The 15,579-nt window shown below is 38.1% G+C and overlaps 1 protein-coding gene across 8 annotated transcripts in view; it reads right to left on the bottom strand.

Moving 5' to 3' along the window:
- Pkhd1 (PKHD1 ciliary IPT domain containing fibrocystin/polyductin) overlaps positions 1 to 15,579 on the bottom strand; it is a 458,548-nt gene that overhangs the window by 288,428 nt on the left and 154,541 nt on the right. For all 8 annotated transcript variants that reach the window (XM_019208499.1, XM_010631095.1, XM_019208501.1 and 5 more), the window contains one exon: positions 13,214 to 13,426. In XM_019208499.1, the coding sequence (XP_019064044.1) occupies positions 13,214 to 13,426 (213 nt within the window). The remainder of the gene's footprint in view (positions 1 to 13,213; positions 13,427 to 15,579) is intronic.

The raw sequence follows: 15,579 nt of genomic DNA, 5'->3' as shown, positions 1-15,579 counted from the left end.
TTTATTACAGAGGTAACCATTTTGATAATCATCACTAGGATTTATGCCTTAAAGGTAATAAAATAAAAAGGGTTAATTTTATACAGCAATTTATTTTTTGAAAAACAAAAAAAAAGTATATTTGAAGTACACCAAGCAGCTTCGGTTAATACTTAAACAAATGGGAATTCTTGTGCTTCAATAAATATTTGTTTATAAAAGCAACATAATTAATTAGATCTAGTCCATGGGCTATATAGTTTACTGATCCTGGTTAAAGACACGAATGTTAAAAGAAAAATAAAGAGAAAAGTACTAAGAGATAATACGTAAATATTACAGTCCCTTTTACAGAATTTCTAAACATGAAACCAAAGGCAACAATCATTTCAAAAATCTGCAAATTTGCTATTTCAGAGATCAGGGAATCCCACAAATTTCTGAAACATAACAAATTGGGAAAGAAACCAGGCTCTGTTGAGAATGGCACAAAAGGAGCCATACATAGTAAAGCACCATTCCGAACCCCAAAATAATCTTTAAAAATTACAGTTGAAAAGACAGTTTCTAGAAGGAGTGTCTTCCTTATGTCTTTCACAGGGAAAAGTCAGCTATGGATATGCAAAACAGAAACACCCTAAGTGCATCTTATGCGCGTGAAGAGGATGGAACAAACTTTTGTTACCTCTCATTCTGGGCTGCAGTTTCATCATCTTTAAAATTAAAGTAATAATTCATCTTTCCCATTTCACAGGATTGTTGTAAGAGTTGGATGACAGGAAAAAAATGGGAATTAGCTTTGAACATTAAAAAGTGCCAGGATCTAGGTAAAATCCAATTTTAACAAATACTGAACGTATTACCCAATTCAATGATACTCTTTCTCCATGACCAGACTATTGATAGTTTTGCTTTGATGGTACATAGGAAAGAATACTCTTTGAAGAAAAAAAATACAAGTTTCTGCCTATGTAGCTTTCCATTTACTTAACAGACTTGAACTTCTTTTGCTATTCAAAAGTGTAAAAAATACAAAAGCTGGACTTATTAACCAGTTAATAAACAACAACCAAAAAGTTTACTCTTGGAGAACTGGGCTCAAGTAGTGAGAAAACAAGACAGAAGGTATAGGCAGGGATCTAAAATGGTGCATTATAGCCATGGTAGAAATTTTGGATTTTGTTGTAGAACAATGTATAGCCAATGAAGAGTTTTGAGCGATAGCATGATAGAAACAGATTTGATTTTTTAAAGATGACCTCAATTCCAGAGCAAAGAATGAGTCAGAGAGGGACAAGAGTTTCAAGTAAAAGATAAATTAGAAAGCTTGCATAATAGTTCAGAGACAAGCTGAAGGTGTCATAAACTAAGGAGGACAATAATGGGAATGAGGGAAGTACGTGGTCTCACAAATTCCGCAGAAATTGAAATAAACAAGACAGGGTGGTGAACAAAATAGGAGAAATGAGATGTCAATAAGAACAACCATTGTTTTGGTGAACAGATTACAGGAAAATAACAACCAGCTCTCATATTTTTATTATAATCGTGAAATCATTTCATCAAATCAAAACTGTAGATACATAGTAACAATGAAGGTGACAAACATTTATTGAGTAGTTGTTCAATGTTCACCATTGTGTTTACTCCCTTATTTATTTTATTTGGCTTAAACTACATAAAACAGTAAGAATGTTTCACATCACCGCCATTTTATAGATATGGAAACTGAAATTTAATTTTTTAAGGTCCACCAGCTGCTTAATGGTAGAGACAGGATTGGGACCCCTGCAGTCTAATTCCAGAGCTCAGTTCCTAGCACTCCATCCAGAAGGAGACTCCATGGCTGAGCAAAGTCAAGTTCATCTAGGGTGAATGAATTTGGCCACATCTTAGAGGGAAAAAAGGAAACTATAGAATTTTTCAGAGGGAGAGATGGATCTTGGAGCTAGTTATTTTCCCTTGAGAAGCTTTGGGTCAAGACAAGAGTCTGGATATCTTTCTGGATTATATATCCAAGATCAACACAGAGTCAGTTTTAGAAAAGGGGGCCCACTTTAGTAACTGTGGTCATGAATTTTGTGAACATGGCTGGATGGAACAGTTCCCAGACAGTTGGTAAGACATTATTCTGAGAGTGTCTCTAAGGTTGTTCCTGGAGATTAATATTTAACTTGGTAGGAATGAAGCAGATTGCCCTCAGTAATGTGGGTGGACCTCATACAATCCATTAAAGTTCTGAACAGAGCAAAAAGAGTGCAAAGGCACTTCTTCCTGACCCATTGAATTGAGACACCAGGCTTCCTGGCCTTCAGATTCAGACTGAGTATTAGCTCTTCCTGGTCTCCTGCTTGCAGACTATGACTTATGCCATCAGCTATCCTAGTTCTCAGGCCTTTGAACTTGAACTTGGACAGGAAACTATGCATTATTTCTCCTTGTTGACTTCAGATCTTAAAACTTTCTCTCTCTCTCTCTCTCTCTCTCTCTCCCTCCCTTCCTTCCTCTATCCTTCCCTCTCCTTCTTTGTTGTTTCTCTAGAGAACCTTGATTAATACAGCCTTATTAATTCATGAATAATATAGCCAATATAAATTAGGAGACTAAGTATAGAACCATATGAAAAGCTTAAGGACTATTTTTCTACCAGTAGTTGATTGACTTCAGAAAGAAGTGGTTCATAGTTTTTTAAAACTATTATGAATTTAAACAATTCATTGTTCTAATTTGAGAAACACCTTCACAATTTACTTTTTTATATCTACATATTCTTCTATAATAATATTTGTAGTATTAGCAATACTCTGCTTTTGATATGAAATAGGAATTTTCTTATCACTAATAGACACAGGTCTCCTCCCTTGCCCTACTGCCTCAATTCCACAAAGAGAAATTGTATTGCCATTGACTGATTTCTAACAGTCTCAGGGAATGGTCAATCTGTTAGATGGGACAAAGAAATGGTGTTTATTTTTGTTCTCTCTCCCCTCACAAAGATAAGGAAAGAACTCTGGAAGTAGCTCCCTACAATCTGCCCTGTAACCTACAAAGGCCTAAAATCAGTAAACTAGACAAGCTCTCTCCAAGCATTGGAACAAGTTCACTTTCCACTTCTCAGACTAGCTGCTTTGCTCAACTTACTGCCTTGTAAATGGTAAAGTCCTAATTCTGTGTGTGGTCTTAGTGAGGAGGAAGCAAGCTATTTATCCCTTCATTCATAGCTTAGACAAGCATGTGTAACATGGTATATCACTGCTCAATGACAACTTTCTTTTTGGCTTGGAACCAAATTCTAATAATATTGATGCTTTTACTGCCCTTTCCTCTGTATGTCAATATTCCTGAGATCCTGGATCCTCTAATTAAAATTATTTTTAAATCATCTTCACCCTTTTAACATTTCCAAAACAAAGAAATCAAGAAAAAAACTATAATTCTATTATATACTTTTTAACACTAAATTTTCTCCTTATTCTGGCTTTTTTTTTCTAGTGAAGTGGTTAATTGGACTTTTTTCTAGCCAAATGAAATAAGTTCAAAATATATTAGTGTAAGCAATCTACTTAAACCATATTAATTTGAACATGTAAATTAGTAAACACATTAAGTTTTTCAAATATTTAAAAAGTGGACAAACTAGTTTTTAGCTTCCCATTTTGTTTTATTCTGGTTAGTAATACATCTATTGTTTTAAGAAATGCTGTGTCCTCAGACTCTAACTCTGACTGGTTGTTCACATCCTGCTTCAATAAGCCCCTCCTGGTTCTTTCTGGGCTTCAAAGGTCTACTTCCCCAGACACAGACAGTGGCCCAAAGAGCTTATGATGTAAATGGGGCCAACTCAATCCAAGGCTCTGCTGAAGCTTTTCATTCAATTATTCATGAAACAAAAACCTCAAAAAAATCTCGAAAGCCTATGAGTCCAAGCATTATTCTAGGAAATAGGGATTTGTAAATGGAAAACAAAACAGACAAAAAAGATAAATCTTTATTTAGAAATGGGAAGAAAGGAGCTAAAGGTGTAGGGAAGGTGGGATGGGTAGGGGAAGGGTAATAAGGGAAAAGAAAAAAATGTGAGAAAATGAAAAGATGGAAATAAAATGTTTGTAGATGGAGAGGGGAGGAGGGGGTGAAGGGAGGGCAGGGAAAAGGGGAAAAAATGAGAACCAAGATTTGTCATGTAGAGGTACAAGATCCCAACAATGAATATAACTGTACTGTATCCCTAAAATGTACCAATAAACTCAATTAAAGCTAAAAAAAAAGATAAATCTTTGCCTAAATTAGGTATATATTCTGCTAGCAGGAACAGTAGAATAAGTGCGCAAAAAATGATGAATAAGCCAAACATAATGTATCACAGAATGTTAAAATCAAGGGATAGGGAAGAAAGAATGGATGTGAAATATGGTGAGAGGAACATTGAGATTTTCATGGGAACATTTGGGGAATACGCACTATATTTTATGTGGAGCCTAAGGGCCCTGTTTCTGCCTCTGCAAGGGAAGAGTTTGACTGAAAAAGAAGCCAACTCAGGGAAGAGCAGAACTAAGAGATGCAGAAAAGCAAAGACTTAACAACTTCATTACAGCACCTGGATGCAGCTGTGCCTCAAGTTTTTCAGTTGTATGAGGCAATCAGTGCCCTTATTTTTTGTTTGAATTGAATTTTCTGTCACTTACAACCAAAAGACTTAACTAATGCTAAAACTTTCAAGTATATATAGAAACTTGAAGTACCTTACAATGTGTTTCTAAGTGGGGTTCCTGCTGTACTTGGATTATTGAATAGTTAGAACTCATTTCTAATTAGAAGTGTACATTTGCATGTAAACACTTAAAATTAAAGACCTTAAAAACAGCATGTTCACTTAAACGCATTTAAACAAGTCCGTCAAAGTGTGGGTTCTACTTCATTTAAGGGACCTTTTCTTATAGATTGTTCCAAGGTTACTTTTTTCCCAGTCAAATTTTTAGCAGCCATGAGTCAGCCATTTTACACAGAATGGTGGTATTCTGGAACTTTTGAAGCATTATTGGCTAGAATGCAGAAAAAAATCCATCTTATTTTTCATTAATGATGCCAATTAAGTTTGGAAGGTATGCTACTAAGAAGTAAGGCATTGGTTTTAAATTTTCCTCATCCTTCAGTCTTCCCCTCTATTTAATCTTTCCTTCCTAGCTCTAAACAAAAACAAAACAAAAACACAGCAAAAAACAAATTTAAATACAAAAAAACCAATGGCTCTCCCTTTACAAACAACTTCACTGCCAGTGCCTTTCCAGATATGTAACAAGTAGTGAGGAGAACCTTGGCTCCCATGGAGCCAAGTAGGACACAAGCAAGGGACAAAGAGATGAAAAGCACCCCATCTTGTAAGGCAGTCATAAAAAGCTGGAGAGCAGATGTCTCCTTAGAGCACATTAAAAAGAAGTGAGTGTAACTCTGCTATCTTAGCCACTTTGGAGGCAAATCCTTCCCTGGCTATCTGAGTAAAAAAAGAGGTGAATCATCAGCCTGGGTGAGCTGGCCTTCCAGAGAGGAAGATCTAAAGATCTTTCAAAATGAGCAAAGAGAGAGGCCTTCATAAGTCTAATCACAGAGCTGCTGAGAAGAAGGGGAGACAGGCTTCTTTCTTCCATTTTGGGTGCCTTCATTTACAACATATTGGTGGAGCTGTTCACACTTCTCTGAGCAGGGGAAAGAATGTTAAAAGAATGTGTATCCAGAAAAGAGAAAGGGATGAGGAGTAGCACATTTGTGGTATGGAAGGGATTATAAGCGTCTTCTAGATCAAGTGGATTCTGAGAAAAGTAGCTTGGTTTGAACCAACTTTCTGATATCCCACCCAGGACCAACCCTGAGGTGGAAGCTAAGGAGCCTGCACACCCACATGGAGTTCCCCATTGGGAAACTATAGTTCAACAGACTCCTATAGGGCTGTAATTGTCCATGTAGGCATCTAAGAAGAGAGAAACAGCAGTCAGGATTATCAAGAATGGCAGCAACACTCAGCAGAGGCCACAGCTGCACAGTTAAGCGACAAGCTTGTTAAACTTCTTGCCTGACCTCTTCTCCCTCCCCACAATGCCAAGACAGTGTAAAATGGGAAGGACTGGAGGAAGAATGAAGGAGCAGACATTTCACCTACCACTCCGAGTGGTGCCTCAAGCTAGTGAGAGGGGAATGTTAAATGAACAGCTTTAAAATGGATTAAATACTACTGGCCTTTTTAATATGTGAAGTTAACTAGGAAGCTATGAGAAGCAATGTGAGGCTCTTTGTCAATGGACAAATAAAAAGAACAACTGGAATATGGATGAAGATAGTGACCACAGAAAAAGAAGTCTGTTCTGCCTAGAATGTTTGTAGAGCCTATGGCACATTTACTCACCACGCCAACTTATGTCTCATGAAATCTCAGGTGGTGATAAACGCTATTGAAGAACAGAGAACCTCTTCAGCACTGAACTAAGGAAATCTAAGATCCCTGGCGAGGCCGAATAAAAACTGTAATATATATTAGAAAATTATTTTCCATAAGACCCTTGAAGAAATAATGCTGTTAAAATTCTGGGAAACATTGAAATTTTAAGTAGAATTAGAGCATAAATTTTTAGCAATTTTTTAATCTCTTATGCTATTTGATAGGACCCCTCTATGTTCTAAGCCCTGTACTAGGAATTTAATGGATATTTTTATTTGTCTGACCCCAAATATCTGTTGTGCAAATGTCAAATTATTTCAATTTCACATATAGTCTATATAACAGTAGTTGTTGTACCATATCTGAACATTTCTACATCTAAATTTGAGTCATATGGGAATGGGAAAAGAGTGAAAAAAGGAAACTTGAATAGGGACAATCTGCATTTTGTCCCACTGGAAGTCATATAGATCCTAAGCCTACTAGGTAAATCAAGCAGACTTTGAGAGGCTTTCCCAGATAATTTTTTTAAGCTTCCTTTCCCTAGTGGCAGAAAAGAGAAGTCATTGCAAAACCTAGAAATACCAGTGGCCGTGCAGAAGTCCATAAGAAACAGGAGAGTGATGCCAATCACGCAGAGATAACCAGAGACAAGAGTGAGTCTGATGCATTCAGAACACTGGAGGCTCCCATGTCCAAAGGTAGGTGCTTCTGTGTCCATCCTGTGGTTGGTTTACAAAACTTAATAGATCCATTTATTTATTTTGTCTAAGTTTGCTTGCATTGGGCTTCTGTCCCTTAAAACTGAAGTATTTAAGAATAATAAAACTAGATACCAAAAAAACAAAATGCTATGTCACAGCTATGGTTTATATTCTAACCTAATAGAATAAGAGACAAGATAGGAAAATGGATACATATTGAAGATATACTCTTAAGTGAAATAAATAAGTCATACATGTGTAAATACCGAATAGTTTCTCTGGTGTAAATAATCTGCAACAATGCATAAGATTCTAATAAGATTACTGACATTTAGAAATGGGAAGAAAGGAGCTAAAGGTGTAGAGAAGGTGGGATGGGTAGGGGAAGGGTAATAAGGGAAAAGAAAAAAATGTGAGAGAATGAAAAGATGAAAATAAAGTGTTTGTAGATGGGGAGGGGAGGAGGGGGTGAAGGGAGGGCAGAGGTAAGGGGAAAAAATGAGAATCAAGACTTGTCATGTAGAGGTACAAGATCCCAACAATGAATGTAACTGTACTGTATCCCTAAAATGTACCAATAAATTCAATTAAAGCTGAAAAAAATTAAAAAAAAGAATAAGAGACAAGAGAAAAATCATGTTCAAGAAAAAATAGATAAAGAGCAGAGGGAAAGGAAGATGTTATGGGTAGACGGGAGACCAGCCCAGAAATGATAGATTGGATGACAAAAAAGCTGAGATCTGAAAGGCATGTTGTTGATATAGAGGAACCATCGTGAAATGAAAATGGGCTCTAGAAAGTTTTGTCTTATATCAGAGGACAAGCTCTATAGAAAATGTCTGAGCTTAATCAGTCTTGGCCAAATAACAAATCATGCACAGAAAGGCCCTGGGCTCCTCACCCAGAGATAGGATCTACACACCACAAATGAAAGGCTGCCCTACTATAGCACTTTTCAGTCACAGCTTTAACAGTGGAACTCTTTTTTCTAATAAAATATTATTTTGAAGACAGATACACAATAAAGATAAAAGCAATGAATTGATTAATTGAACAACTCAAGCCTTTATTGCTTGACTCCTAAATACTTCACTGTTTACAGAACCCCTGAAGCTCCTCCAGGACCCATTTGAATTTTGCAGAGTACAATATGAAAATCACTGACCAGAAACATACTCTTATACACAGCCTAGTCAACACACACTAAACCATTCTTAAACCCAGCCCATACTCTTTAGCAACTGCAATAACAGAACATAATACAGTGCTTATGAACAGCATGGAACTGAAATGTGTGGAGAGCATGTCTGCCTAGTTTGCTGAGTTAGTGCCCAATTAGTGCTTTAGGCTGATATAGTTATTTTATCTTGCTAGATAAAGGAGTTTGCCTGCTTTGCTATAATTATAATGATTTATATATGAATATGAGATGTAAGACATGTAATGGAGGATCGCGAGATGGTGATTTCTCCACACTGGCTATAGTCTGTTACACTAGGAAAAATCCTCATTGGAGGAGTAATTGTTGCCATGGGGCGTTGCCTAATGTGGAAGAACTCTAGTCTATATAAGGAAGTGTATTCCTTTGTTTGAGTGCCTTCTCCACACAATTAATAAAGCCTCAGAAGGATCCTAACTGTTGCGTGCTTTCTTGCTGGCGAGCGGCGCGCGACAGAAATGCAGATACTTTGTACTTATAGAAGGAAAACAAACCACATATAAAGTTGCTTATTAGATCCTCTTTATTCATAATAAATTTGTATGCTCATACCAATTGCACTAGTGTTGTCATTAATTGCGTCCCATGTGAGAGTTTTTCTCAGAAATTTGCATTGATATTTAATGCCTATATTTTTTAGTTTCTTGAAAAGGACAAAGCAGTCCAGTCAAGGCCACAAGACTGCTTTTCTCCTAAGAAACTGTCAGCCAAATTTCTCAGGGAGGAACTGGAAATGAAATGAGAGACATTGATAAATTTCCCTGCTGAACAATCAATAAAAGCCCCTCCATCCTGCTCAGACTCCCACTGTGGAAGCAAGAGCCATAATTACATTGTCAAAAATTCAAGTTGCCTCAGCTGACAGCGACCCCCTTGAAAAGTGACAAATGATTGACACTCATTTCAGAGTGGTGAAGCTGGATTGTCAGATGGTGTAGCCAAGGCAAGAGTCAAGAGCCAAATTTCCTTATTGATCACAACCACTCAAACCCCAGACCTCCTTAGTAGGAATCCTGAAACTCTTTGGTCATACTAACTTGTCAAAGTGAGCAGGTGAAATGACTTATTAAACAGTCTGAACTTCACCTGAGATTTAGAACATGCCCTGTTGGGATCCACTACCAGACACAGAAAGACAGTGGGGGAAGGGTTACAGGTGTGGGGGGGGTACTGTGTGTGTGTGTGTGTGTGTGTGTGTGTGTGTGTGTGTATGAGTATATGAATGTACTAGTTTTTGTGCATTTAAAGAAAGACATAAAACATACTTTCAACTCCAGCTTTCCTTGTGACAGCTGAGCAACAAAGTCTGCTGTTTGCTTAGTAGTTTCAAACTAGGGAAAGTGATGAAGAACAGGAAAGAAGGGAAGTGGAGAGAATGGTATCACTGACATGCAGGCCCTTTTATGTGAGTCTGTATGATCCAAGTGAGAGCCAGATTAGAATTCATCAGTTTTCTCCCTGATGGATGTCAGGAATCAAGCCACAAAGGACCATTTTTAGGGGCAGTGAGTGGCCTGCTTCTGACCACATTAGGGCCCAGGAAGGTGGATTCTGAGAATTTGTTTATAACTGACCCCAGGAACAAAGATTGTCCTGTGCTGGGAGCTGCTGTACCATAGAGATAAAATCTCAAGGCATCTGTTGGTTGTGGGAACAGAACAACAGGTGCCTGAGAGTGTTGCTACCTTGTGATCTCCAAGGCTAAAACCCACTCTCACTTTAATGGAGAGAGATAGGCATGAAAATTAATAGAGAGAAACATTACTTGGCAGAGAGGGCCCTGTGACAATTTTTGGAGAAAAAAAAAAGCCTCTGCCCCTCTTTAAAATTTCCTCACCCCTGAAAAAAGAAAATTATTGGCACTGAATACTTAACTGTTTTGGAAAAGAACAGAATCAAAATCGTAAGAACTACTAGTAGTTGTGAGTCACCATGTACTAGAAACTCTGAAGTATGTCATGAACCAGGAGTACGAAGGGTTGATATGTTTGCTGGTTTCAGAGATCAGTTTTCCCAAGGTAATGGCTGATGAGCAGCAGAACTGAACTGATTTGATTCCCCAACTATCAACCACTAAAGCCAGTGAGTCGCTGTGTACAGCCAAGGGATTGCCTGTTTCAAATCAGAGGGCCCCACCAAAATGCTCATTCTCAGGGCCCACCCCAAACCCACTGAATTAGACTCTGGGGGCGAGACCCAGAGATCTAGACCCATAAGCTCTCTTCAGAAGAGCCCAGTGCACTACAAAACTGGTGAATCTCTACACCACATTATCCTGAGGGGATGAGTATGTGTTGGGTCATTAGGGACTTTCTGGATACAAGACAGTGAATCAAGTTGTTCACAGCTTTGCGTATTTGACAGCAAAGGAAAATTAGTTTTTCTCTTTAGAGAAAATGAGAGAAGCCTCAGTGTCACCAGACCCACCTTTGGCCCTGGGAAAAGGCCAGTGAAATTATGTAACGATTTTAAGCATGATATACCACCATGCCAGAGGGGAAATCTGTTTGAGACCCCAGGTGGTGAGGGACAGTGGGAGCAGGATTGATGGATGAGCCACACGTGTGCCTGTGTGTCTCCGACAGATACATCAGAAAAGGGATCTCTTTGGCCCTAATGCTAAGCTGTCTTCTACATAATGTCTCTTTCAAATGAGTATGACTGCGGCATCACATCAGAGAGGCCAGAGCTTGATTTTGCCCATGTTACATGTGCAGCTCTATACATTATGAGAGGTCCTACTCACTCCTTTAAGAGAAGGGGCTTAGGGAATGGATTAAACAGCTATGATTGGTGGGTCTGAAAATACAGGAGAAGAATATGGACAGGGACAAGAGGAAGAGGAAGAAAGGCAGCAAGAAGAAATGGAAAGGGAGTGGGGGGAGAAGACGGAAATAAGAGTAGCAGAGGGAAAGGAGGTTTCAGAATCTACAATACCCCACAGGTAGAGTAGCAACTTTTTTTAAATTTCAAAATTCTCAAAACACATTAGAAGTATTCATTTTGCTTTAATTGCCCGATATTAGCTATAAACAATGACACTAATTATTTACTTAAAACGAAGGACAAGATTTATTTAAAATACAGGTATATAAGCGTGTACTTATGTACTCTTTAATCTCTCACAAGTTGAACGTGAGAGTGAGAAACAGTTGCAATGAAAACGGCAGAGTAAAATAATTAGGACAATTTCACCCCTCATTTGAGCTCCAATTTCTAGCAGGAGTTATACCATCTGCACTGTATAGGACATTGGCTCTGGAATCTGAGGACTCTCAGGTCCTTTGGATGATCAAGAGCCTGGACAAAAGCCTGATCTGTGCCCTTTTGTTCTATGCCCTTTTGTTCTTCAGCTGTTTTTTTCCCATGGGTAAACAGCAAAACTGATTTGATGTCTTAAGTGACCATCAGTCTAGAGCACACACCTGAAGACCATGGCTATTTGTGAATGAACAAGAAATGCTTGTGGGTCCTGGGCTACAAGGTCAGCTAAGTCTGGCAAATTAAGGTAGGAAGAAAACAGACCTTTTGGAAAGAGAATATGAAAATCAGGAGAGCAGGCTTTTGAACTTCTGTCCAATAGTTATTGAGCTTTTAAACCTTATTGTCTCCAATGACCTCCATTGTCTAGCTTAATTAAACACCTCAGGAAAAGATCTTGTTTCCTCATATAGTAAAACAAAAGAGGCCAGGAAGTGCTTTCTGGTAAACAATGACTGAGACTCACAGTTCCTTATAGATAGAGCCTAGACAGAGAAAAATGTCAATCTCGTTAGCACATATCTAGAACAATTACTCTGTGATTGCGGAGTTTTATTTTGTCATGCTAATACAGAAATGTCAATGTAGAAAACACCACATTTTCTGGAAGTTGGGATATTGTCAAAAGCCCACAGTTTGATCTGCCTTTGGCACATGCTGTGCAACCAAAAGTATGCACATATCCACAGAAATATACATAACACTCAACATTGTCCAGTTGATCCTGTCACACTTAGTAATTTCCTGAAACTTAAGGGGGAAAAGTCCATTGTGCAAAGTAGAATTAGGCAATCAGAGGCAAGTAAAGGGGAAGCAGAAACATACGTTAGCCTAATCACAGTTTTCTTCTAATAATCCATGAACATCCAACCCATTTGTATGAGGATTCCAAATGTAATTGAACTCTGTTCACAGGCTAGTGATGGGAGAGGGAAGAGGCTTACCAACAACAATAAAATGAAGTTACCCTCATTTGGTTTGTAATGCCAGGATATTACAGGTAGAAAAACATTAGTGTAGGCTAAATATCAGTCAGTTTTTGCCAGGTTATGCTGAAATTACAAATTCAAATCTCACAGGCTTAAAACAACAAAAGTTCCAATTCGTTACTCACAAACAAGACAGCAGTAATCAGATCTGCCACATGCTGTCTTAATTCAGTTTCCCACATTGAATGAACTGCCCTGATCAGGGATGGGCTATTCTCAAGTGGAGAAAAAGAGCAAAATGGCTAAAGCATGGGAACAACTCTTAAAACTTTTACTGATTATGTAATCTATAACTTCTGCTCATGTGCCAGTAGTCAAAACAAGTCCACAGTCAAGCCCACTCTCAGTGGAACAGGGAAGTATGTCCACCCACACAGAGACTGAGCACCTGACAGTGGGAAAAGCCTCCAATCCGCTCACAGGAAGAGGAATAATTGGGAACCATAGCATAATGTGCCATAGGAACCATAACAATTTTATTTGTTGTTTAAGGAAATCATGTCACGCTCTAATTGACCTGTTGCCTCAGCAACTAATAGCCAAGTGTTTTTAAATAGTTTTATCAATTGCCATTGCTCAGGCACTTGTTAGACACAGCCCTATTTCATTTCCTCTGGTCAGTTGCTAAACTCACCATGCAGTGAAAGAGTTCCATTCCTCACAGCCAGGAACTTGACACCATAGGGAAAGAAGGGAGAAGAGTGGGAATTCCCATAGAGTTTGATCTGAGCTTTGCCTTGGAAGGGCTTATCTTCCGATCCAATCCGGAGCTCTCCACCATCAGAAACAAGGATAGCGTGGGCCTTGAGCTCAATAGGTCCTGGACCCATGAAAACCAGCTTGCCTCCTAATGGACAAAGAGGAAATAGTTAATTTCTAGGAGGATGAGGCTCCCAATTTTGATGTCATCTTGAGTGTTCCAATGACTCCTTCATTTATATACACCTTCTGGCTTTTAGGCTTATTTTATCTGGCATTCTTTTCTAGAAACGCAATAGGGCCTCCAACACACTCAGGGGTAGAAAACAGTTTAGGCTAGATATTAATATTCATTGTAGCTTTGTTTGTAGTAATTTTGAGACAATCATCTAAATGACTAGCAATTTAGAGCTGGCTAAGGGATGAGAAGACTACTAACTTTACCATTTAGCAACAGAAGAAAGCAACTTATAAAATTAAGCTTAGACAGAGAAAGAAGTACACAAGAAAAATGGATAGAAGAAAATGTGCCAAAACTGTAAGAATTATGGGAATTAAAAAGAAAAATCATAGAAGATTAGGCTTAGCATCATGGCATTTGCAGCATTTTAGCTTGGCCCCCATGATTATACTTTCTTTTGGTATTAGATTATAATTTCCTTGATGGCTCCTCCTTGATTGAATGCAAGGGGACTACCAATAAATACTTCTTATCTGACCACAGCCTGGGTCACATATTAATGCTTCAAAAGAAATCCGGAGTAAAAAGAAAGACAGGAAATGTTCACATCCAGTAGCAGCATTCTAATGAGCCTACATAGAGTTCTGGCTTCTGAGTGCCCCACCCGCCAATCTTCCTCATCTCTAATGCCCTGGTTTCTACTTCTTTCTGTGCCTAATTTTGATTGATTCAAAAAGCTACTCAATACTTTCCCAATAAACTTCCTATTTTCAAGAATAGTTTATTCCTATCATATACAACCAAAGAACCTTAACAGATTCAGATACCATTCTGCATTAATGTCCAAATTTTCTGTAACACAGGAATGTATCTTTATAATAGAAGTATTTTAAAAGAGTAATTAAATATTAAAAGAATATTTTCATCTTTATAATACCTCTCTTTAAAAGAATTTATAATATTTACATTTCACATGGAATGTTCTCAATCATGTCAAAAACTTCTCACATAAGCCCTGAAACCGGGATGAGTTATTTCTTTTATTCCTTCATTTTATTGGTACATTTTAGGTATCCAATATGCCGACATTCATTATTGGGAATTTTTACCTTTACATAATATGTCCTGGTTCTTATCTTCTTTCCCCATTCCCCTGCCCTCCCCTCAACCCCTCTACCCTTCCTGATGTACAAAGACCCGGATGACATATTAAATCTGTCCCCCAGCTCTGACTGGTTTTGTTTTTGTTTTTGTTTTTGTTTTTAGAAATACCATAATTTAGTCTTCTAACCTATAACAAAGTGGTCAGAGTTATGACTGTGTATTGGAAATTCCAGAGGTCCTTTCATGCATACCCTAGATTAGTTTCCCATTGGCTCCCAAAAAATGTCAAAGTCCTTATACTGGAATACAAAAGGCCCCTCATGAGTTGCCACCCATCCCCAACACCTTGGCCACATCATCTTTTATGACTGTTCTGAAGCAATTCTATTCTGGTATGGTTTGCACAGGTTTGTCCCCCAAAACTCACACAGCAGTTTATCCCTTAAGGTCTTACATCAATCATATTTTAAGAGGGTAGAAACAATGCATTTATGGTGTTTAGAAATGGATGTTTTAGGTTTCATTATCAGGATAGGAAAAGCACATGACCCATCTCTCAAGGACATAATGCAGCCTACTGTGTGCATGGGGTGCGGGGGGTGCTCACAAAGGCCTGCACCATGCTGTTTGGACTTCCAGCACCCAAAACTGTGAGCTAAAATCAACTGTTTTATAAAATAAATTGCCTCAGGTTTTATAAAGTTGACTAATACTTGCTTCAAACACATTGACTTGCCTATTTTCAAACAGGCCTCAAAATATGCAATATACTCTTCCTCTACTTAGAATGTTCTTTTGTCAGATATTCGTATGTCTTGCTCCTCCTTGTGAACTCCTCGCTGAGGACTTCCCTCTCCAATGTATATAAATAGCATTCCAGAGCCTCTTATTAAATATATGTTTCCATATATTTTTCCATGACATTTGACCTCAGGCACTTAACATATTTTCGTGTCAAATACCCAATCCACACACCATTATAATAGTCACCAGATATTTACTTGACATTAATTAAA

The sequence above is a fragment of the Fukomys damarensis genome, unplaced genomic scaffold (assembly GCF_012274545.1).
Source record: "Fukomys damarensis isolate Sample0158 unplaced genomic scaffold, DMR_v1.0_HiC HiC_scaffold_14, whole genome shotgun sequence".
NCBI classification, from domain to species: Eukaryota; Metazoa; Chordata; class Mammalia; order Rodentia; family Bathyergidae; genus Fukomys; species Fukomys damarensis.
Note: the sequence above shows the minus strand (reverse complement) of the source record. Positions and strands in the feature narration are given on the sequence as shown.